Here is a 23,959-nt window from a genome sequence, read left to right as displayed (position 1 = left end):
ATTAGTGGCAAATAGCCTGCTCCCACCAGCTGCAGAAGGACAATTCTATTGTAAATGGTGAAATTATGTTGTTTAAGTTTATTTTTTGTGACCATCTTCATGAATAATTCTTCTGAAAGTGCACGGGAATGTCTTTTTTCCTTTTTCTTTTTTTTTTTCTTCCTCTAATGGAAAGAGCCAGGCTGATTTTTAAAATAGACTCTGTGTATCTCTCTTTATTGGTACAGGTATTAAGAAAGTTATGAATCTCTTGCAGTTTGGGTCCCTGGAAAATCCTTCCCTTATTCCATTCTCATTTGCTGTTGGCTATAAGGCTTATTAGCACTCTTTAATAATGATATATAATCTCAGCCCAAATTTGAGGAAAATTTGGGGAGATTCCTAGGGAAGGGTTGCTCTCTGCCTTCTCCCAAGGACAAGGGCTGGAACAGAGAAAAATAGCACTCTGTGTGTGTGTGTGTGCACACGTGTGGGTGCGCACAAGCAAAAGAGGGAGAAGAAGAATGACTTTCTCCTAATGGGAAGGAGGAAAAGAGGCATATTCCTTGCCAATGGTAGGAAAACGCTCCCCACCTGCAGCGCACTGCTGTATGGGCGCGTAGCACGGTTGGCTTGGTGGTGTGAGCGTGATGCCCCTCGAGGCAGTGGCTCGAATGGGAGGTTTGAAGTTCAACAGATGGAGACTCTTCTTCCTCCCCAAGTTTTTTTTTAGCTTGTAATTGTTGATTGTGAGCCGGTGCCCAGGTCTGCTAGGCAAAGGTGTCTCTTTGACTCTGCTTGATCCCATCAAATGTCCTGCTGCCGTCCCCACCATATTCCCCTAAACTAAATTTGTCATTGAGGCGCAGCAGGGATGAAATGGTGGGGATAACAGAAAATCGCTGAGCCTTCCTCTCTCCCTGCATCCCGGGAGGAGAGTGCCCATCTGAGCCAGTGTGGCTGTTCCTTGGTGTGACGGTAAGAGGTTGCGTGGTTCCAGCTCGAGAGTCACAGCCGAGTGAGCTGGAAAAGCAGAGGCTGAGCCATGTGCAGGAGGCTTGGTCCCAGGGCAGTGCCGTGGCCCCAGGTCTTCCAGTCCTGGGATGGCTGCAGGGTGCTGGTTTTAGCCTGTGGGGGTTCTTTGAATCCTCCTCACAGGCTCATATTTTTAGTCTCTGGACAGAAAACCATGGCTAGTTTGGGTTTTTCTTTGAGGCTTGTAGCTGTGGAGAATGCCGGCATCTGCTGACTACTGGAGTAGTGTCCCAGGTGCTGCAGGGTTGCTGACCCTTTCCGAAGGCTGGCAGGTTTAACTTTTGCTTCCCCGCAAAGGCATTTCATAGGACTGAGGGGTCAAATGGCTGGCCAGGGCTTCACTGCCTGCAAATCATAGTTGTTTCAGATGGGGAGAGCAGGTTGGACTTTCTTTGTACAAGAAAAATGGTGAAATAACACAGGACGGTTCAGCCCTGAATGGGTTTTCATGGTTTTGCATGTGAGCCAGTGGCATTAATAGAGGTTGGTGCTGTCAAAGGGGCTGGGAAAATGCTCAACCTACAAGACACATCTGTCTGGGCAGAGGTGACTGGGACCTGCCATTCTTCTCTCTGATGTGTACAAGTAGCTGTTGGCAAGTAGATGCTGAATTCAGTGGTCAATACCCATTTCTCCCTCAATTAGGGCTTTGGGGGAAAGAGAAGCTCTGAAAGTCTTTAGTCTGAGCAATTGAAAGAAAAAGCCTGAAACTGTGACTTATTGGATCACTTTTCTCTTCATAGATTTCCACTTTTAGAACAGTCTATGAAACCTCTGTGATTGCTTTCTTTTTGCTTTCAGACAACCAGGCAGCTGGGATTTAGCATGGGGCTTTGTTTTCAGTTTGAGTTTTTAAATGTTATTTATGTGTTTTTACATGTGACTAGCAGAGTTCTTTAAGCGTGGGCTGATCTGGCCGTTGTTGTATATGCCAGTGTTAAATACAGTAACGCACTGGGATAAAAGAAGGGGAATGCAAGGTCTTCCACTTGGCATCAGGTCTCCGTTTCTCCCTGTCCCAAGTAGACGTGTTGTTTTAGAGAAACGGCAGTGCAAATTCCAGTGTGTTTGTAAAAGCAAGCTGTGGGTGAAAGCTGAGCCTGCTGACATCCATGGGACAGGGATCTGCCTGCGGCTGTTCATCTGCCTCATCCCGAGCAGCCCAGGTAGCTTTGCAGCTGTGACATGAGGGTATCTCAAGCGTTGCTGCTTCCCGCACGACATCTGCTTCTCTACCTTCTTGCCATGGTGACAAAGATAATGAAAAAGCTGACAGTTTCACCTGTCCTAAAAATAGAAATTGATTTGCTCTTGAACATTAAAGATTTATCTAGGGTGTCGTCTGCCCCTCACCCTCTGCCAAAATGCAGCTGTCTCTGGAGTGAAGCTTGGGGAGAGCAAATGGATGACTGTCTTGGAGCACCATGGTGTAAAAGATTAAAACTTCTTGTAGTAGGAATTGTGGTTTCAGACGTGTCACATGTACTGTATAAGCTACAGTTCTAGTGGTACGCAGGCAAGGAGGAGCCTGGGCTTGTGGCGTGCCCAAGGGATTACATCAGGCTTGGGAATTGCCCTTTGGTACTTGCTTTCTGACCCCATTTTCTCTTGCTGCCGTGACAAAATTCCTGTAACAAGCGTCCTCTGGAGTTATGAGAAAAAACGTACCTAGATAGGCAGGGTTCTGAACAAGGAACCGTGTGGATGCTTGCAAGGTGTTGTGGAAGCTACCAAGAGATGTCCTTACCAGTGCTTTGAATAAAGTCAATTAATTCCGGTGTTTCCCTCTGTTCTCATTCTTTTTGTAACAACCTCTAGGCAAGTTGTTTTGTATTTTTAGGGAAATTCAGACAGGCCACGTGCTCTGCATTTGCGTGAGGATGTGTTTCTGTGCAGGTGTTTCCACAGACCCTTAGAAAGCTCTTTGTGGATACACGCAGCATTTCATCAGGATGCAAAGGTGGTCCCACGTGACTGTAGTGACCATCTACATGGTGCGAACAATCAGTTGCCAGCCCTCACAACAGCAGTCATAGGAGCATTTAGCAAGAAATCCTTTCTGAAATACGTTTTTAATAAACCATTCACTGAAATATATTCAAATAACAAATTCCTGCAAACTGAAGTCTATTTGCAGACAACTCACAAGTGAGAAAGGCTAAATTAATTGAATGCTTTAGTCACTAGGGATAATTGTCCAGCTGTAATAGAGATCTCCAGATGTTTGTTTGCAAAGGAGTATGCTTTCATAGGAGAAGAAAACCACTCGTGGGTATATTAACTCAGAAGCAAATTTACAGCTGCATGTTTGCGCGCTCTGCCTTGCACTCCCACCAGCGACTGCAGACCTCTGCTCCAAGGGTTCCTGTGCCGATAAACAGCCTCTTTATTTCTTACTCACTGTTCTCCTGGCCATGTTTAGACATCTGTGACGTGCAAAGTGAGGTAACGGCCCTGTGTAGGCCTCCCATGCTTCAACAAATATCACCCTTGCTGTGCTCTGTGGTGTACCATGTGTTGCAAGTACAGCTGAACCACTTCGTCTTCCAGCTTAGGCTGTTCTGGCTTGACTTTTCCATTTTATTTGGGTGGGCGTGCTAGACGGGATTGTAGTTTGGAAGAACGAGATGCTGCGTGTTGCATTATGACTGCTAGGAGTTTGCAGTGGCGAGTGGAAGAGTTGAGGTGGTTGGAAGAGGGGGAGTGCTCCAGATTTAATGTCACCCAGAACCTGGAGCTCTGCCCAGCTTCTACCGAAGGAGCTTGGCTTTATCAGTTCATTAGAGAGTCGTCAGTCCATCCGTTTCCCTCAGACTTATTTTGCTCCCGTTGTTAAACAGCCCGAGCTGGGTTTGAAGTTCCTGTAACTGAACTGCCCCATTACTCACACGTGAGAGGACAATAGACCGCGAGGCCGCTCTTAAACGTCTTTCCACGTTGGTGTCATTAATAACTGTAATGCTGGCATCACTTGCTCCTAAATAGCCTCATTTATCAAGAAGCAATTTACTGCAGAGCTGTGGCAGGGACACAGATAAGCTTGTGCCTGAGATACCCAGGCACCACCTGCCAAGTCTCTCCCCATCTTCTCTTTGGCACTTGAGAAAGAGAGAGGGAGAGAGGCATGCTGGACCGTGCTCCATCTGCGAGGTGGCAGGCGGCACCAGCCTCGGAGGTGGGTCATGCTCAGAGGAAGGCACCTTCGAGGCCCGGACTGACGGACGAAGGGGTTGATGAGCTTTGTGTTTACCCAGACTCTCAGCTTTCTGGAGGCTCTTCCAAACACCTGGTGGTTCCACTTTGTTTTCTTTAGGTTTTTATTTGCTTTTGAGGGGGATGAAAGGAGCTGGGAATGAAACCTAACCAAACTCAGCCTTTTTGAGCATCTATATTCTGCCAATTTCTGGCCCGTTTTTTGAGTCCTGCTTTCACTGCAGCCATATCTTGGAGACTGAGCAGGGCTAACTCAAGTCCAGAGAGATAAATCAGGAAGGGAGTCCATTGCATCTCCATTATAATGGGGTGCAATCAATCACCCAGCACATGTTTTGAAACCCCAGAGAGTTACGGTGACAGTCTAAGGCCAATCTGCTTATGGATCTAAACTCCACAGACAGAAATTTGACCGCTGGTACCATTTCCTTCCGGCTCCAGCTGGCCAGCGGCATTTCTGATTTCTCTCAGGTGCTTTTTCCTTCCTTGCTTGTTGATACAGTCCCTTGTTGTATTACTGAGCTACGGCAAATGCTGCCTGGAGATTGCAGTCCTGATGAGTCCCCTGGGTTTTGGTTCAGAAAATGTCGGGGGAGTTTTGGAGRTGGTGGCTGTTTCCCTTCTCAGAAGACTGCTGCCACCATGTGTGCACGGCCTGGCTCAAAGCAGCTTGCATGCGATCGAGGAGCTGCTTGGGGGCCAAGTCAGGCTGACACACAAACCAAAGCATGCTTGTGCTGTAGTAAAATACCCTCTAGTGCTTGGGATCAGGATATCTATATGCACTTACTGTTCCCCTGAACTGTCAGAGCAGCAGGGCTGTAGGTAAGATGCAGCACTAAGGGTCTTGTATCCCCTGTGAGACACTGAGAGCCTCAGGGATGCCTCATCTTCYGTAGGGCAAAGATGAGATTTCAAACAAGGCATGAATGAATCCTGCTTGAACTTCACTTGTGCAAGTAAAATTTGCTGACGGATTCCTCCCCCCCCATACATATATTGATCAATCCTATCACGTGGAGGAGGAGCCGTGGCAAGAATCCTTGTGGGGAAAGCGGCTCTCATGCAGCGCTGCTTAAGAGATGGCATTTCACACCATCCTCGTTACTTGAGCGCAGTTGGTGTCGTACTGATGCTCTGTTGATGGAGCACTTTGGTGCTGATGTTTACGTGACCTCGCCATTAGCGTTGCTGGCATTATTGCATTACTGTTCTGGCCTGATCCTGCAGGTGTCTTACGATCCTGCTCAATGCCAGAACAGTCCTGGGACTGTAGGTATTGCGATCTAACAAGCTTTATGTCTGACCTCGTATTAATTGGAGAGCAGCCCCTATTCTCTAATTAACACAAAGCTACGTTACCTTGTCTGGGTAGGATGCGTATGTGTCATCTTACTCATAAATCATTTATTTTCATCAGGTAGCAACGCACCTAATTAACTAGAGTTTTGGGACCTGCTTTTCTTTTATTTGCCCTGTGTTTCTAGAAAGCTTAGTATGGTCAAACAGAAGCGAAGAAGGGGAAGGAGGCTGGGTCAGCTGCTCTGTTTTCTGGTCTCCTTTGCCCTCCTGCTGTTGCACTGAATGGAGGTTGCAGGGAGGAGAAGCGACCGCCATCTGAGCGATCCCAACGCAGCTCCTGCTAGTTCATAATGTCGTACGTTTGCTAATAGGTAGAAAGCGGCTGCTGGAGTTAGGACTCGGTTTCAGTCCCCACTGCCGTTCCGGGCTTGTTGTAACTTCAGCGGCGCTGGCTAGGTGCTCTGCTGACATATGGCAAATCTCGGTCTTCCACCTGCTCTGGGCCTCCCTTTCTGGGAGGGGTGACAACATCTTGGCTGTCTCGTTGGCACGCATCGGCTCAATTATCTCCTAGGCAAATATTCCGTAGTCTCGCCTAGCGAGAGCGCCTCACAAGCTTTCTAGCACGTACCTCGCCTCGGTGGGCTGCCGCGTCTCTGAAAGCGTGGGTGCTCAGCAGCCCCGCTGAYGTCCTGTGGCTGCTCGCTCCCGAGACACCTCCCGGCAGTCAGAAGTGGGGCTGCAACAGATGGCCCGCTCAAACTGTCTCTTCTACCCTGCGAAGCTCTTTGCCAGAGGAACCGAGACACCATGCAGGGTCAGGAGTCTCTTGTTGTCCCTGTTCTTGCCAGTTGGCAGTCTAAACGCAAGCTTTCCTAGCTCTGTTTGGAAAACTAGTCCTCTGCCCTTCTGTTCCCCAAATGGGACTGACTCCAGCACTGTGGTGTTGCTGCTTCCGCGTCTCCGCTTGTGCGTACAACTCCTGTGGTCGATTTGCATCGCTTCTGCAATTCGCTCTCATTTCTGGAAGCACAGTGATTCTACACTAACATCAGTCACTAGAGAAAGCCCCCAACCATGTGGTTCTGACCCTCAAATCCATATTATTTTAGAGTTTGCCGCAAGGAACAATCATTTTGGTATGATTGCTTGAGAGTTTTCCCCAAAACCTGTCTCCTAGGGCTGAGGTTCAGTTTGCTGAACTCAATGGCAGGGGTCTAGTCTGAACAAGGCACATGGACTCCGTGTGTGGTTGATAAAAATCCTGGTAGGAAGGTCTCGCTATGTCCATCAGGACCCTTGGTTGTCCTGAGAGGAGTGGGGTGACCTGTTTCCTGGCTGTGCTGGCTAGTTGGTTTATTCGTGCTGGTGGGCCAGATGGGATTGTGATCCTTGGGAGAGGCAACCCGACTTTCCTCGGTTCGGCTATTATTTTCATGAAACGTGTAGGAACTTTTTACTTACATGGTGTGAATCCTTCTCCTGTGTTTGGCTGTAACTTGCCAAATAGGCTTGTAAGCTGCTGGGGAGAGGATGAATGGATGGGCCAGGCTAGCAAAGCTGTCCTGAAGTATCAGGCTAAGGAAAGGCTGTTCACGTTGGGATTGTCCAAAGGACTGAAGTCAGTGGGAATTAGACCAGGGGCCGCCATCACTGACAATTTTTTTTTTTTTTTTTTGCCCTTAATGGGCCACGATATTCATGTGAAGGAGAACTGGATGGCATTTTTCCTCTGTACTGGTACCTGTGACAGAGTTTTCTCTGATCTTATGATTGTTTAATTAGTTAGAAACTGAAATCTTTTCTTTTTGAAGGAAGGTGGGGAGATTGGGAAAAGACAGGAAGGAACAAAGGAAATATTCCTTATTCTTTCTAGGCTGTTTCTCTCTTATTTCAAAAATTAATTAGAAAAGGATATTCTATGGATTTAGGGTTTAAACTTTGTGTCAGAAATGTTAATCAAGACTGCATTAGCTAGATTTTCCTGGAGGAGTTAGCGGACGTGTGCACAGAGGGTTGCGGTGTTTCGGCGGCAGGCAGGAGGCTGTACGGAGCCGTGCTAACGGAGATACCAGAAAGCACGTGTGTGCGGAGGGAGCGGGACTGTGCATTTACAGATGTGGAACTTGTTCCCTGATGGGTGCCTTTTGCCGGGGCAGTTGGCCAAAGCACCTTCAAGTCATTCGAACGAGCCCCTTGGYGGATTGAACTTTCCCACGGCGGAGCAGCCGTGGGCTCGGGCTATTCCCTCCTCTTATCTGACGGGTGTCCGCAGGGCTGAGCGTTTCTGACGTGGTGTTTCCAACCCTTCAGAGAGCTTTCCATCCCGAGTCATAATTTTATCCTGAGCTCTCCATCTCCGTGTCGCTCTGCTTTCTGATGAGGAGATATTGCACCGGCTGGGGCCCGGAGGCTGTTGGGTTGGTCTGGAGTAATTGCTTCTTGGTTAGTAGTTCCCACAAAGAGGCCCTTGGCCTGGGCGGCTCCTTTCTGAATGGAGAGAAGCCCTGCTCCCCTACCAGAGGGATTTGGGTCTCCCTGCTAGTTTTATTGCTGGATTGGTGTGCCTTCCTCCCCGTCCCCAGAGCTGCCGAAACTGGGTTTCAGATCTATGCTGGCTCCTCTAGCCAGTGCCTCTGGGCTGTTATGAGATTGTTTCTGTAGCATCTTTTCCAGGCCAGTTTTAAAAGCCTCAGGCCGTGTTGGGGCTTCTTGCCATTATTTGATACGTCAGTAGCTTTTATTGCTGGGAAGTTCCTGGTGGCCTCAGATTTATGTTTTCCTTTGCTTTTTAGCTCATCCTGTCTCCTCCCACCCCTGTACATGTGTCTTGTGAAGAGCAGTGCCGTTAGTTCAAGAGGGCAGCTCCAAGAAGCAAGGCTGTATGTAATATTTAGGTTTTTCCAGGATCCCTTTCCCCTGCCTCCCAGGCTAAGCTGTGCATGTACCAGTGGAGATCTCTGTGTGATTTCCAGTTGACAGTGCTCAGAAATGTTTTGAGCTGGAAATCATCTGGCCTGCTGTATACTGCCTTGACTATGCCCCTGAGACTCAGCCCTGGTCTTCAAGAAACCTTATGCTTCACTGTGCTCAGAGGCGGTGGTTTATAGACTGCCCTATTACTGGTCCCTGGTGAAGTCAACCCCAAGGAGGGCTTAAGTCTGGCCGTGAGCCTACGTTGGCTGGACGGGAGAGGGAATATCACCTGCGTGCGTTGTCCTTTAGCGAGTTCTCGTTGTCCGCCACAGCTCTTGTGACTAAACCAACTTGAATTAATTCTGTAAGACTTTGTAAGACACTGCATCAAATGCTTTCGTCACCTGACAAGGCGTCTTGTGCATTCCTTTCTTTAGTGCAGTTTACAGTTCTGCTGTGAAATATCGAGTTCATCTCACGCAGTTTCCTCCCTTATAACCCCATGATACCCATTGCTTATGCTTCTCTTGGTGATTATTCCCCCCTCCGCTGCCCAGCTTCCCCTTCTGTATTTATTCTGCAAGTTTACAAAGCACAGACTTTGTACTCTGGAAAGCCTAAAAACTTTAATTTCACAATTCCCTGGTGCTCCTCTTGTTCTCTGACCCTTCTCAAACAAGGTGCAAGTGAAGCACCAGCTAATTTCCTTTAAAATTAGTTTAACATGTCCCCCTGAAGTGCCTTGAATTGCTGGCTCACCTGCAGACCTTATTCTCACCCACTGAGAAAGGCTGCTTCCCTTGTGCACCGAGCTAATTTGCGAACGATAGGATCGGACCCTGGTTGCAAGGGGCTCTTCTCCTCCCCCTGTTGCGGGGAGGAAGAGGTAAAGGACAGATATCAATAAAAGTGAATGAGACCGTTTGACATAGCTGCTTCTGCAATGGAACTTTTTTATGGTGCAAACAATGGATGGAGCGGAATTTGCATAAATCTCATTAGAAAAAGTACCGGTTTCATAAATCTTGTGATAAATTAAGGTGATATCATTCCAAATGTGATGTATTAATTTTAGGATAAAATGAATGGGTCTGTGATCATTGWTAGTAATTATGAGGCTCCCAGGCAGTGTGGAGAGGAAATTATTTTTTTAAGAGGTGTTTTTTAGTGCCCCTTTTCACACTGGGAATATCTGAGCAGACTTGGGCCCCTTCTTTTACAGGGTTTCTTTTGTTGTTTTATCCTTCACAGTTTGGGGATGCAGTTGTGTTTACTTCCCTCTTTCATGCTAATRCAGTCTTTTCCTAGCCACTTTACAGAGAAAAAGCAGCAAAACTCCTTTCAGCTTTTGCAAACTATTCATATTCTCCCTTGTCCCAGGGGTGCCTTGTATGTTTTTAGCGTAGCTGGGCGCTTGCTGAGGGGCAGGAACAGCAAGGAAGGAGGAAGGAGAGAGTGGCATCCACTGAACTGACTTGTTTGCCCGTTTTTTGCCCAGCAAAAGCAGGCAGATTTGGAGGTGCCGCAGTTGCACTAAGGTGGACCCCGCTGGGTGATCTCGGCAGCAGTGCCCCAGCCTGGTGGGAGAGTTTGTTAACGAAGCGCTGCCTCCAAGTCACGGAGATGCCGGCAAGCGAGCAAAGGCTGTAACTTCCAGCCGGTGCCGAGACACAGCGCTGGCATTGAGGCATCTTTTAAACTAGTTTAGGAGAACTCGCTTGATATCTGTGCTGCTTTAAAACCTATTTGAGGGCTGATGGAGGGAAGTTGCTCTGTCTCAGCCGTGTTGATGTGGGTGTTGGTTTTAATTAGAAGGGTGCCATTTCTTTGCCTGGGCAGGTGGAGCGGTGCGGGCGAGCTGCCGAGTGGCTGTGCACGCAGCATCCGTAGGGAGAGGCGTTCTGTTTACTTTAATGATGATGTCAAAGTTCAATTTACCCTTGCTTTTTTTTTTTTCCTCCCATTTCCCTTGTAAAGTTAACTGAAGTGTTCAGTAAATAGCGATGTAAAACTCGGAGCGAATGTGTGGTTGTTCCAGGCATGCTCTGAGCTTTAATCACGGCTGTGCTCTTCCTTTTAAACGCTTTGAAGCATCCTTTTAAACATCCCTGTGAGAGCTAGGGGGGAGTGAAGACAAGCAATGGACTTTCTGAGGTTTACCGCTGGCTGTCAGATCTGCTTACGGATTCCATATTGACACTGACTCTCCCATTAAAATAACTAATTGCAACGGAGAAATCATGGGCGCTGTCTCCTGCTCTGGCTGGGAGCATCAGAGGAACTAGGAGAAACTCTCCTGCACCTTTCACTCCCCCAGCTTGAAAAACTCCCTCCAAAATGGTTTTGACTGCGCAGATTTGTTTTCCCGTCTCTTCCCTGTCACTTCTGTCTTTGGCTCCCTTCTCTTCCCTACGTGATGGGTGGCGTCGGCTCGTCGTGAATGGGTGCAGCCTGGGTTTTTCCCCGTGGCGCTCAGGTGAAGACCGCCTGCTTTTTCTGATGGTACAAACAAGCAAAAGAGAAGAGCAGCGTCCTCATTATGAGGTTTTAAAAGGCTGCTTGCGTCTCCCTGACCTCTTTCGCCCGTGCCCGTGGCACGGAGGCAGCCTCGGTGATAAGGTAACCTGATGCGTCCTGTTACGCACCTGGAAAGAGATGTGTAACACTTAGATGGACTTGGGTGGTTGCGGTGGAAACTTTGAGCCTTCCTGGAAAATTTTGGCTCAAGTGGTTGGGCCCTTCCTGAGAAGGAGGCCGGAGGCTGTTTGTTGGGATTTTGTTTCTGAAGCGAGCGGGCAGCCGCGGGCCTTGGAGGAACGGCTCGGAGGGGGGCGAGCGGGTCGCCCTGGTACCTGGGTGCGCTTTTAGGTCTCCTGGAGCAAACCTCTGTGGTGTTGGCCCGGGTACAAACCCCTGAATCGCAGCGTGCTTGTGCTTTAGCTGATGTTGCCCCCCTCCCCAGGCCGTGCTCCAGCCGCGGGGAGCAAGATCCTCCCTGCAGCAGCGGCAGCCTGGAGCCCCACGGTGGTTAGGATCTGGGAACCCAAGTCTCCAGCCTGCTCCGTGGCCGTCCGTGATGTGGACAAGGCAACTGCTCCAGGAGGCTGGGACCGACCGGGTGGAGAGCAGGGACGATGATTTTGAGCGAGGAGGAGACCTGGCCTGGAGCTGGCTGGCCAAGGACACCGGGCTGAGGAGGAGCCCAGAGGGAAGCCGTGTTTGAGGTTTTAGGGTAAGGGGACGGATACTTTGAAGCCAGGCGTGAAGGAAACCGGCCTGGATGATAAATCAGGGGACAAGGAGCTGGACAGGAGATGACCGCGCGAGGAGCCTGGGGGAGGTGGTGTCTCGTTGGGGTGAGGCCGGGGCTGGCTGCCCGGGATCAGCACGAGATGCTCAAGGACTCGGGAGGAGAAAGCAGAGGTCGGGGTGGGGAAAGGACAGCGAACGGTTCACCCTGTCGCAGACCTGAATCAGGGACCTCGGCTGCGGCATGGAGACCGGGGCGGCCATGTGAGAAGGAGCGAAGCGGGGCGCCCCGCACCTGCGCCTGCTTTGGGGCGATGAAGCCCCTTCCCGAGCTGCGGGAGCATCTCACGCTTGCTGCGGTCCCCTGCTTGCCACGAGGTTTTACTCGCTTTTTCCTTGCTAGCGAGTTGCTGTCCCTGCTGTCCCTCGTGGTGCTTGGGGGTGGCATGCTGTCGGATTGCTCAGCAGCACGGAAATATTGGCATTTCATCTTTTCTTTAAAAAAAAAAAAAAACTTTGGGAAAACATCATGGAAGGGCTTTTTTTTTTTTGTAGGTTTATATTTTTTCTGAAAGGTGAAAGAGAAAATGAATTTCAGGCAAAGAAAAGGGAGCAGGTGATGGATGAGAAGAACAGGGTTGAATTTCAAGATCAGATCCGTCAAGTCCTGACACGGAGCGCGTCAGAGGCCGGCCTGCTGTCATGAACTGGGCTAACTGGAGCCGCCTCAGGCGGGCTGCCGGGGGGCAGGAAGGCCGGTGGCTGCCTACCATCCAACATCACCGACGGCGCAGGAAAAGCGAACCCGGCGCGTCGGCCGGTGGCCTCAGTCGAGGACCGTTGGCACCGCTCTTGGTGTAAGCGACAGCTTGGCGACTGCACCGGCAGGTCCAAAGCTCCCTGCCCCGTCCCATCCCACCCTATCCCAGGTTGTCCGCGTCTTGATGTAGCAGCGGGACTTTCTTGGGGCCCTTTCTGTCCTTTCTCATCCTGCGCTTGAAAACGAAACCCATTGGGAGGTCTCAGCCCCTTCACCTGCCTTCATTTGTGGCAGGATGAAAGGCAGCGTGTGAGGTTTCTTGGAAGAAATTGCCTCGTTTCTGTGCTAGAAATAGCTAGGTTTACAGCTGAAAGCAAGGCACTGAGACAGGAGCTCAAGTTTAGGGGGGTAAAGTACACCCCACAAAGCAGCCAAGCCTAAAAGAAATTCCCAGCAGGAAGAAAGCAAGAGGGGGAAAGAAAAAGAAAAAAAAGAAAGCCGGAGGTCAATCAAAGTTCAGGACTCGGAGAAAGAAGAAAATCCACGTATATCTGAGAAAGAGAGAGAAGTAGCCGTGATTGAGAGAAAGGAAGCAAAAGGAGACAAGATAAATTGTGATTATCCGGTGGAATCAAGACACTTAACTGCCCTGTCTGATTCCTGAGGGGAAACAAATGGAGCCTATAACTTTGCACTGCAAAAGGATAATTTGTCCCTGTTTCCTCAGCCCTCGCCCGAGTCGCGTGGCACTTGGGCTCGGGGAGGCTGCTCCATCCGTCCCTGGGCTCAGCCCTGGCGAGAGCCGCCGCACGTCGGCTTGCTTTGCGACCACCCCGAAACGGGGTTTCTGATGGCCGCGGGGCTGCCTGGCATCTGCACGCCCTCTCTGAGAGGGGTCATCTGCATTTTGTGTGTTCTTTGAGAGCCTGGAGTCTAGCTGCAGAGCTGACGTTGCTGGGCTAGGAGCTTGCGTGCGGTCTAGCTCCCGCCCGTGGGTGGGACAACTGCACCTTCCCTGTGATCGCCCTGGATTTTACATGATCTCGTGGCAGGTGGCCATGGCCCAACTCATGTGCTCCAGCTGTGCAGGTGCTCACCTTGTGCCAGCCAACTGGTTGCTGCTCCTCCCTTGGCAGAGTAAATGTGGGAGAAACATAAAGATGGGGGGGGAAAAGTAGGATCAAAAACCTGGGAGTTAAAAACATGAATCTCCTTGGAAGGTAGCTTGCACTAACATTTGCGTTGGACCCAAGAGGTGGTGTCTGACCGCAGACGGTGAAGTGCTGCCGCGTGCTCTGCTGCAGTCCTTCGTCACTGCTGCCCGCGCGCCTGCCTTGCACCGCGCGCCTGACCTTAGCACCCGCTCGGGGTAAAGTCTGCAAAAACGTGCCAAGAGCAGAATGACAAAGGACAAAGCGACTGTGAAGTCCCACTCCTTGTTTGAGAAATCTGTTTCTCATTATCCTCAGCTTAATTTGTTATTTTGATCTATACGTGCATAAGTTTCTTTCTGTAATGAGTTGGAAGGTGCTCCTAAGCTTGGATGGTGATTGCTGACTGAAGGGCAGGTAAGGGAATGAGTGAAAGAGCTGTTAACTTTCAGAGACTCACTTTGGAGATTTTTTTAAGATAGGGTTCTATTCCGATACAGCAAAATAACAAAACAGCAGACACTTTTAATATTCAAAGTTCCCCTAGTTATGTCCTACTGAGGTTTGTTGTTTCTAATAACAGTTAAAAAAAAGACAAAATGAGGAGCGTGTAGGCTCTGAATGTTCCTCATGTGTTTGCTTTTCCTCTCCTTTCACCCACTGAATCTATCCTTGGTCTTCGGGCTCCTGATACACTCGGACCTGAGAGCAGTCATGCCCGATGTGCTCATCTAGCTTTGCACATTTGCAGGCTGGCGGGAGTAGGAAATACAGGTGGGGTGATGTGCTCAGCGCCCGTCAGGCCAGGACTGCCTTGCGTTGTGCTCGGGTAATCTTAGGAACTAAACTGCCTGCCGGTGGGAGGTAAGTGTGCTGCAAAGGGACAGAAAAGAGTTAAACGTTCGTTTCCCGGCTAATTTTTTATGCGAGTGGGTTTGCAGCACACAAAACATGAATGCAACTATGATTAGAACTGGGTGGGACACGTTTTTCCTATTCAGCAGAATTTCTAAGATGTTTCCATTCCATTGTGAGATGCAACCGAGACCTTTTGGGGTTTGAAGTGAGGGAGGGACGCGTACGCAGCTCCCTGCAGGATCACAAACACCCTGTTGATCAAGGGGAAAGTCAGTTCCTCCCGTTGAATTCGACAGAATAGAGTTAGGACCCTGGATTTGTCTTGTCCTAGTTATAGGGCTGACAGTGGTGGGGAGGGTCGCAGTCTTACTGATTTTTCTGGAAGGTACAAAGCTCTGCTAAGGGTGGTTTCAGATTTCCTGCAATCTGGTACTTTTGCACAAAATCGCTCAGATTGGTGTTTTGTCAGAAACTTCCCAGGCACCTTAGGTGGAATCCCGAGCTAATTATTGCTTGGTGATTATCAGCCAATTGTTTTGTGATTTTTTGGGGATGCGGACATGTCATTTCATTGGAGAGCAAAAACTACCTCCATCTATGCTCCCTGAGGACTGCACAGTGATTTTTATCTTGTGAGATGTGTATGGGCCCAGGTCCACCTCCCTTTCTTGTTCATTCGTGAATGTCAGGGCCTCAGTAAATCTGTTTTCTTCTCTATTGCAAGCACTGAAATTTGAGTAGACTGATAACTTGAGTTTGACTGAAATGTGCTTTCCAGAAGAGCATCTGCTTCGACTTGGAGATGTCAAGAGAAGGGGAATCCATAAATTCTGTGCTAGATTTCTGTTCCCCCCTTCCCGCCCCTGCAGTTTAATTGTAGTTGCTCTTTTTAAAGCAACTGGTATTCCTTTTTCTGACAGAAATTTTGCCTGTTTGGTTGTCCCCCTTGTTTGCCGTGCTGTTGATCTTGGTGTCACCTGGAGCTGTGTTGGCAGCACTTGCCTGTTTCTGTGTGCCGAGCCCCACACGGTCGTGCTAGGGGCTCCTTCCATCAGTGGTTGGTGGCTTTGAGTTCTGCCAGGTCTTAATTCCAGTGCGCTTTGTTGATATTGTACCGTGCTAAATTTTTAATCAGAAAGTCATGCAGTGCTAAGTCAAATGCCCTACAAAAGTCTATTACTTCTTTGCCGTTACCTTTATCTGCCAAAATTGTAATCTCATCAGAGAATGAAATCAGGTTTGTTTGACAAGGCCTATTTTCCATAAAATCATGTTGACTGGCATTAATTATATTCCTATCATTTAATTCTTTATTAATGGAATCTTGTATCAGCTTTTCCATTATTTTTCTCATGATTGATGTCAGGCTAACCAGGCTATAATTGCCCAGGTCATTCTGCTTGCCTTCTGAGTACTGCCACAATATTAGCACTTTAGTCTGGTGGAACTTCCCCAATATTCCAAGACTGATTAAATATTAATACATCAGTTGACCACCATCCTTCTCAGCCAGCTCTTTCGGGGTTGTGGGGGGCCTGCTTACCTTAAAGCTCATCCCACGGGAGTTACTGTCTGTCATGAATCTGGGGACTCGTGGAACTGTCCTCCTCGTGTGATGTTCTTCCCCAAGAACATCACATCCTTTTCACGTTCATCTTTACATTTTTTTTGTACTTCTTGTACTTTTTTTTTGGTAATTTTTTCCTTCGTCTTTGTACTTTTAACTCTCTCGCCTCTTCTGCCTTGTTACCAGTAATGTTATTTTGATGGTTGGATGGATATTCTGTCACAGGGTCTCATGTCCCTGCATTTGCCTCTCTCCAGTGTATCGTGGGCAGGTCTCCAGCTGCAGGGAGTGTTGCTGACCCTGTTGAGAAGAAAAGGGTCTAGATGTGCCGGAGCAGGGAAGCAGGAGGGGTAAGGATGGCGCGGCAGAGGGAGGTGCAGGATGCCCTCATTTTGTCCCAGAGGGAGTTATAGACTTTGTGCTCAGAAGTGTCGTGGACAGGACTGAAAGGATTTGAGGAGGTTTTTATGGGGCTAAAACGTGGCTCCAAAAGTGACGATTGCTCCTTGCTTTCAGAGCAGTAGATGTCATCCTGCCCCAGCGTGGGGGYGACCAAGCTGTGGGACCTGTGCGGAGTCCGTGGACAGGACAAGCATGGCTTCATGCAGCAGCTTCAGAGGGTTCAGATCCCCTCTGATGGGGGAGCATCCCAATAAAGCTCCTCAAAGGAAGGCAAGAAGAGACATTTACAATGGCACCACCGTTAGGAGGGGGTGAGCAAGGACTTCGTCGGCTAGGCTAGGCTTTCATGATGCTGCAGGAGGTGGTTTCATACAAGATTTGGCAAAGCAGGTGATGGATTTGTCCCAGCTCCTCTCATGTTCTCTGGGTATGTGGGCTCCACGTACACCAGAAATGCCTGCGTTTGCTGCAGTTGCCTCGTGAAAAAATAACTAAGTAAAAATCCGTGTCTGTCTCCTCGCCTAACTGAACCCACAAGCCTCTAGTCACCAGGGAGGCATCCCTGAGTGTTGTGTCCATGCTCCTGGCCTTGGGATACCGCTTTTCACATGGAAGCGTTGTTGCATTTGCTGGTGTTGTCTCTCGGCAGAGGAGGGTGTGATGGAGGGGTAGGGAGGAGATGCTATAACAGTTAGCGTTGCGGGGCTTTGAAGCCTGCTGTAACCTCATACCTGCTGTAACTTGCACCCGTGTCGCTTCCTCTTACCCAAATCGAAGGGACGAGGATTCCCGAAGCTGCCTTTGCTCTTGGGCCTCTCCGCTGTCCCTCCTGTTCCTTGAGTCTGTTCCCACCTCAACCACGGCAGATGTGGTGCCTCTTCCCTGCTGTCCTTAGCAGGTTTATAACCATATCACAAACGAAGCCTCTCGCAACTTGATGGAGTTCAGCATCAGGGCGTCATCTCTACTCGTGGCCCAGAGATGAAACCGAGAGCTGGGACATGTGTTGGCACATGTACCTCAATCTTCTTAGGGCTGATCTTTCCTTTCTCTCTTTCTCCCAGGCTCATCAGTGACTCAGCTTCTGGCTCGGGACCTGGACAACGACCCCCTCGTGTTTGGCGTGGTCGGGGAGGAGGCCAGCAGGTTCTTTGCGGTGGAGAGCGTCACTGGTGTTGTCTGGCTGAGGCAGCCCTTGGACAGAGAGGTAATGCCACTTTCTGCAGGAAACGTCCTCTGCCAGAGGAATTTGGGGGATGGAAAAAAGTCTTGGCTAAGCGCTGAACTGGGAACCAGAATAACATGTGTGAGTCTAGCAGTAAAGAAAATAATAAATGAAAACGAGCTACCAAAGAGCAGGGCGCTCAGAAGTTCAGGGAAGCTTCCAGGCTCCCCCTTTAAACCCATATTCCAAGAGGTCCTTTATCATTCAAAACTGCGCGTGAAGAGATGCAAAGCACCCCTCGCTTAGTCACTCCCATCGTGACTTTTCAGCAGCTCGTGGATTCAGATGCTAAATTTGGCAAGATTTTTGCCTCGGTGCAGTTTTACGCTCCTATGCTAAATAGTGGTTTTTGATGCACAGATACAGGGTATCCTGTACAGGTGCCTATTTGGAAAAAACCCTGGCCCTTGCTGCCTTCCTGGAGCGAGGAGGAAGGGATGGCACAGGTAGCGAAGGCACTTGGGCAGGAGCTCGGTAGGACTGGGAAAATACTACGCGACTTGGGCAGCGTGCTTAATTTCCCCTGCGCTCCTGTTGCCTATGTTTGCTGCTTCCCTTGCCAGCAGCAATGTCGCGAAGGTGGAACCCGTTAACGCACCCCCGGCGTTGGCAGCCTGTGTGGGAGTAGGCACCGCGGAAAAGTCCGTTTGGAAAAACGTGCGTGTGCCGAGCGGCGCGGGGATGGGGACCCTTCCCGAGCGAGCCAGATGTGCTGGCGCGGGAGCTGCCGCTTGGGCTCGGGGAGGGCGATCGCGGTTTCGCAGCCTGAGAGCGAGACTCTGAACGTCAAGCGCTTTCCTCACCCCTCTCCCCCCCGCCAACAGCTGCTGGCGTGAGTCATAAATCGCTTATTCAAATGCCTACACTTCCCAATACTTATGGCTGCAGCCTTCAGCTGAGGAGGGCGATGGGCAGGTTCGGGTGCCCCCTGGGGAGGGGGCCAGTTCTGGTGCCCGTGGGGAGCCTGCGTTATGCAGAAGAGCGTTTCTTTGCACGGACAAGGTGTAAATGAGAAACCATGGTGGAGAAGGAGGAGGGTGTGTGAGGGAGAGGACRGCGGTGGACAGCACGCTGGGAGCAGGGAACGAGAGAGAAAACTCTGGCTGCAAGCGATCAAAAAGTCGGGGGAAGAGAAAACCATGCAAGCAAAGAGGTGAGGAAAGAAAAGCAAGAGATCAATTCCTGTACAGTGTAAAAAAGCAACAGTAAAGAGAGAAAAAGAGGCTTGAAAAGATAGAGGGAGTCATAGCAGGATAAGCAATGCAGGAAGAGGGAAAATAGAGTAAGAGAGGAAAGAGCAAAAGAACAGAGGTAATTTTCTAAAGGTTTGCTCCCACCAAGATTATAGAAGAAAAAAAGTAAAAAAAAAAAAAAAAAAAAAAAAAAAAAAAAAAAAAAAGTCCCCCAAAAGTATGTGATAAAATGAAGGGTGGGAACAGCAATTAGCATATGGCAGCTTTCTCTGGCTCTTTTACCTTTTTTTTAATTTTTTTTTTTTAATTTTTATTTTTTTTTATTACATGCTCAGCAGGCTGTTTCTTCTCTCCTGTTTTTCCTTTCTCTCCCTACTGCTCTGTCCCTCGTGGTGGCACTGGTGGGCCGAGGGGGTGGTGTTTGGGTTGCTCGTTCTGCCTGCGGGCATTGCCCCGAGGCAGGAGCTCAAACAGGCTGTTTCAGCTTGCAGCACGCAGCTCTCCGGGCAGTGGACGCGAGGGCAGGAGGGTGCATGTGCTCGTGAACCGTTCCCCGAGATGCACAGCAACCCTGGTGCAAGGCGAGCTCCCGTCCCGCAGGCCAGAGGCTGCCTATCCCTAAGCCGTTCCTATTAGGAAAAAATCAGCCACGTCCACGGAGCAGAGGATCACTTGGAGCTTGCTTTCTGGTCCTTCCTGCACTGTGTTTCTCAAGTGCCCGTCACTGCTCAGACGCAGGGTGCCTGGCTGGGGCTTTGGGCCCTGCAACACCGGGCGCTGCCCAGGTGGCAGATAGGCATGGTGTTCCCCGGCCCTGTGCAATTCCTTAGTAAAACGCAAGGGAATTGATTGCTGGTGAGGTAGAACTTCTCTCCCTGACCTTTTCTCCACCCGCAACGTCCCCAGGCTCCTAGCACTGAAATACCCGCCTTTCCCTCCCCTCCAGCACCAGTGGTGTTAGTAGAGCTCAGTTTCAGATCAAGCTGTTAAGGTAGCTAAAATATTAAGGGGTGCTGGGGGCTGCACAGGGATTTTTAAAATCTTTCTGCCTTGTGGGATGTCATCCTGTTCATACTACAGACTGTGAGCCTATCCCAGTGTTCCCAGTTGTGGAATATCCCAGGAATTGCTGCGTGGCAGGTAAAGCTGGGAAAGTAGCAGCAAGATGTAGATGCCCTCTGTGAGATCGTTGTAGTGTCCTCTTGGACAAAAGTTAATTATGCTGCTTTTTCTGTTCTTTTTGCATGGTTTCTGTGTCTTGCAGCCAGTGTCAGGTTGCAGTAGGCTATCAGGCTGTGGGCGGAAAAGTGCTTTTCCCTGCCTTGCGCTTGCTCCTTCCCGCTGCTACCGCAGCAGTGTGAGGCACCGAGCGGGTGCACAGAGCGCTGGTGCTCGCTAGCGCTTTGAAGAAGGTTAAAAAGCGGGCTGCTCTCATCTACTTGTGTGTAGTTCTCTGTCTAAAGTGCTCGGTGCCAGCTGGGGAGTTGGTTCCTTAGCCCCGGCGTCCTGCTGATCCGGGCAGAGCCGCTCTCCGTGCCTTTGAAATGTGCCGGAGCCCCACTGGCGTTGCTGTTTCCGAGCATCTGTTCTCCACATAGCAATGGCACTCGAGCTCCCCTTTTCTTCTTGAAGGTCCTGAAAGTATTTTGCATGCGATAATATTGGCTAAAAGTCCCAAGCCTGCCATCTGCAGATAAACACCACAGTATCTTTAATTACATGTTTTTCTTCTTCCATTTCAGACCAAGTCAGAATTCACGGTTGAATTTTCTGTCAGTGACAGCCAGGGGGTAAGTGTGACTTCTCGTTTCATGGCCTGTGACACAGGGAGAGCGGCGTGTGGTTGCTGGGGGGCTTTTGGCTTCTCCTGGGGGTCCAGGGAAGGGACTGGGGATGGCGGGGCAGATGCAGGACCACCCCTGGTGGTCGCTCACTGTAAGCCAAAGTCAGGCCATAGAGCCACGAGCTTGCTCTAGATTTTCAATTTTTGCGTAAAGCTGACGCTCGCTCCCTGTTGTTATCCTTGTGGCCGCAGGTGATCAAAGGGACAGTCAACATTCAAGTGGGAGACGTGAACGACAATGCCCCGAGGTTTCACAACCAGCCCTACAGCGTCCGCATCCCGGAGGTAGGCATCCACACCATGTCTCCGTGCAGGCTCTCCGCTGTTCTTTTTCTCGATGGCCAAGTTTGCCCCATGGTTGTCACCGACCGGTGGCAGAAGCAGGGCTGTCTGTCCAGCTACGTGAGGATGGTGACTTTTCTTCCAGCATACCTGGCCCTGAGAAACTCTTTTGTGGTCTCTCAAAGTATGGGCCTGTCATCCTGCCCTGACCCATCACTGGGTTTAGGTGGAGGGTTAAATCTCTGAAAGTTATTGCTGACTGAAAACAGGCAGAAGCAAAATGATGGCATTTTGGGTGTTGGGGAAAGGCAGGTGGAAGAAGATGTGCAGAGCTCGAAGCCTTTGCAGCCCAGGTAATCTCGTTCCCAGGACAAACGTGGGTCAGGAGTGAAGCTGGAAAACAGCCATAATGGGAGTCTGTTTCTTTTTCTCCTTCCTTTGAGCAGAGGGGAGAAGTACAGCTCTTGCTGCAGAGGTAACCTGAGCTGGAAATAAAAGTTCCTCCAAACCCTTTTAGGCTAGGAACTGATTTCCAGCAGAGGCCTGCCTGAAGGATGCTGCCCTTGCTGATAGTTTCCTTAAACAGCTCTCTAGCCGGAGTTGCCCCAAGATGACTTAGAGTAACCTAGGTCAGAAGGGACCTCAGGAGGTCATCTGGTCCAGTCTCCCACTAAAGCAGGGGTAATTTTCGTGTTAGATCAGGTTGCTCAGGGCTTTATCCAGTCAAGTGTTGACTATCTTCAAGGATGGAGATTTCACAACCTTCTGCCACTCTCTTTCCACACTGGTCATTGCAAAGGAGTTGACACCTAATTGTACCACCAAGGAAAGCGTCTGCGCTGAAAGCTCAGTTTGGCGCAAGTACCTCAGAAACTTTTAGGTCTGACGTGAATTTAGACTTCAGGTATGTGGAGTAGAATATGATTGCTTGTGTCTCCAGACCGACGAGCTCTGGGTGTTGCATTTAAAACAGGGTGGAGGAAACCTCTCCGTCTGACGCCAGGGCAGCCCATTCTTCCCAGACTGTGCCTCGGGGTGTAGATGAGGTCAAGTGTGTGTCTGCGTGTGTGAGATCAAGCAGTCTGCAGTAACTGAGAAGTACAAATTATTGCGTTGCAATGGTTTATTTAATATGCTGGCTGCTGATGCCCTGCCATGCTGGGCTTTGATCTTTCCCTGTGCCTCTGCGTGAGGATGAGGTTTCTTCATTAGGTTGCCTGTGATGTATCGGCCGGGAGTTTTAGTCTCATCTTTGCGCCACCTGCTTCTGCGCAAAGTCATCTGAAACCTCCCTTTGAGGATGACACTGGGTCAGAGTCATTTCTTCTCCTCTTTACAATATGAACGGTAAAGAAATGGCTTGGCAAAAGCAGTACAAACTGCTCCTTGCTCTGGCTTTTCTACCTGGATCCCTTCAAAGCTGAAGGGTGGCTGTCTTTCCTTCCCGCAGCTCCTGCCCACGACAGGCTGTTTGCCGGGGGTCCACAAAGCTGTGAGCCGTGAAAATGCATGGCTTATCTCCTTGGGGCCGCGTGGGGTGCGTAGGAAGGCAAGAAGTGTCTTTTAGGTGACCTGGCATGATCCCTTGAGCACAAAGACACAGTCCTCTCCTGTTTTCCAGATGTTTTTTTCCATCTGGTTTCACCTAGAATGCAAGCAGGACCAAAGGAGAATATTCCCCTCTCCCCTGCCCTCAAATTTACCTATAGTTTTGCTATTTACGGTGTCTGGTTCAGAGAGGACTCCCTCCTCCATAAGGAGATAAATGGAAACTGGGTTTCTGTGCCCACCCGGGAACGGGTGCTGAGTTAARCCCTGGTATTTATACAGCTGGAGCAGCCATGCTGTGTCTCCTCTGGCTTGTCGCTTCTGCCTCGAGAGCTAATATTGTAAATCTTAAGCCCTGCTGTATGTCAGGTTTTAACCTGAATGTGTCAAGCCTGGGGAGCAGGGAGGGCAAAGGTCTGGTAATGGTTTTGAAAATTAAGGCTGGCTGGGCAAAGGGAATTGTGGACAGGTGAGATGGCCAAAAATAAAGGAAAAAGAAGCTGAGCCCCAAAGCCTCCCTCTCGCATGTCACGCTCCTTTCCACGTGAGCCGCAGTTCGGCCGTGAGGAGTTTCCAGGAACGTTTAATAGTTTGGGGTGTAGTCAATATGCTGCTTCCCACAATGCACCAGCTTTGCTGCTTGGCCTTCGGAGTTGTGCTTTTTTGGAGGTTGGCCTAATCTAATTATAAGCTGTCGTGTGCCAGTTTGCAGTCTCTGCCCATGATCTTTAACCAAGGGCACAGAGCAGAGGTAATGAGGCACAAACTCATTGTGCAGCCAGCGTCCTGGAGGCACTTCTGTTCTTCTACCAGGGAGCTAACGTTTCCGTGTCAGGCACCCTGAGAGGAGGGGACGGAGCCTCTCTGCCCAAAGAGCACCCTCCGAGGGCTGCAGCCTACRAGAGGAGGGAGCAGTAGTGTTTGCTCCGCCACCTGCCAGCATCTCTCTGCTGGTTTGTGCTCCGGCTGGCCAGGGCACGCAGGCAGGCTTCACCTCTAGGAACATGCGTGTCTCTTGGAAGGTGTCTTAATTTTGTCATTATTATTTTTTTTGATCTGGAAGGCATCAAGAAGGAGATGCCATCTCRTTTTGACAACTTTGCTAGGCCACGGGTTCCCCCTGTTTCTTGACAGCAAGTACTCAAAGCTGAAGGTGATGTGGGATGGAGGTGTGCATCCTTCAGAAACCGTGGCCCCTGTGAGCCGGGGTACACCAGGTTAGATGCAGCTAACAGCTCAGCAGAGTGCTGTTCACAGTAGGAGATGACAGTGTCCCCAGGCCTCCCCCGTGCCCAGACAGCTCAGACCTGAGCTTGGGAGCTCTGTCCAAATTGCTTGGCTGTTGGCTGGGTCTCAAGGTGACAGCACCTATCATAATACTTTTGGAAAACATGCACTACTGTAACGGGATGCAACACGGGGAGGTTTGCTCCTGG

General features: G+C 49.9%; 1 protein-coding gene across 2 annotated transcripts in view; it reads left to right on the top strand.

Annotated features, from left to right (window-relative positions):
• Positions 1 to 23,959, top strand: part of CDH23 (cadherin related 23) — a 223,917-nt gene that overhangs the window by 26,068 nt on the left and 173,890 nt on the right. For both annotated transcript variants that reach the window (XM_026071045.1, XM_026071044.1), the window contains exons 3-5: positions 17,497 to 17,639; positions 20,593 to 20,640; positions 20,886 to 20,978. In XM_026071045.1, coding sequence (XP_025926830.1) covers positions 17,497 to 17,639; positions 20,593 to 20,640; positions 20,886 to 20,978 — 284 coding nt within the window. The remainder of the gene's footprint in view (positions 1 to 17,496; positions 17,640 to 20,592; positions 20,641 to 20,885; positions 20,979 to 23,959) is intronic.

This window comes from Apteryx rowi, unplaced genomic scaffold (genome assembly GCF_003343035.1).
Source record: "Apteryx rowi isolate R43461 unplaced genomic scaffold, aptRow1 scaffold_320, whole genome shotgun sequence".
NCBI classification, from domain to species: domain Eukaryota; kingdom Metazoa; phylum Chordata; class Aves; order Apterygiformes; family Apterygidae; genus Apteryx; species Apteryx rowi.
Note: the sequence above shows the minus strand (reverse complement) of the source record. Positions and strands in the feature narration are given on the sequence as shown.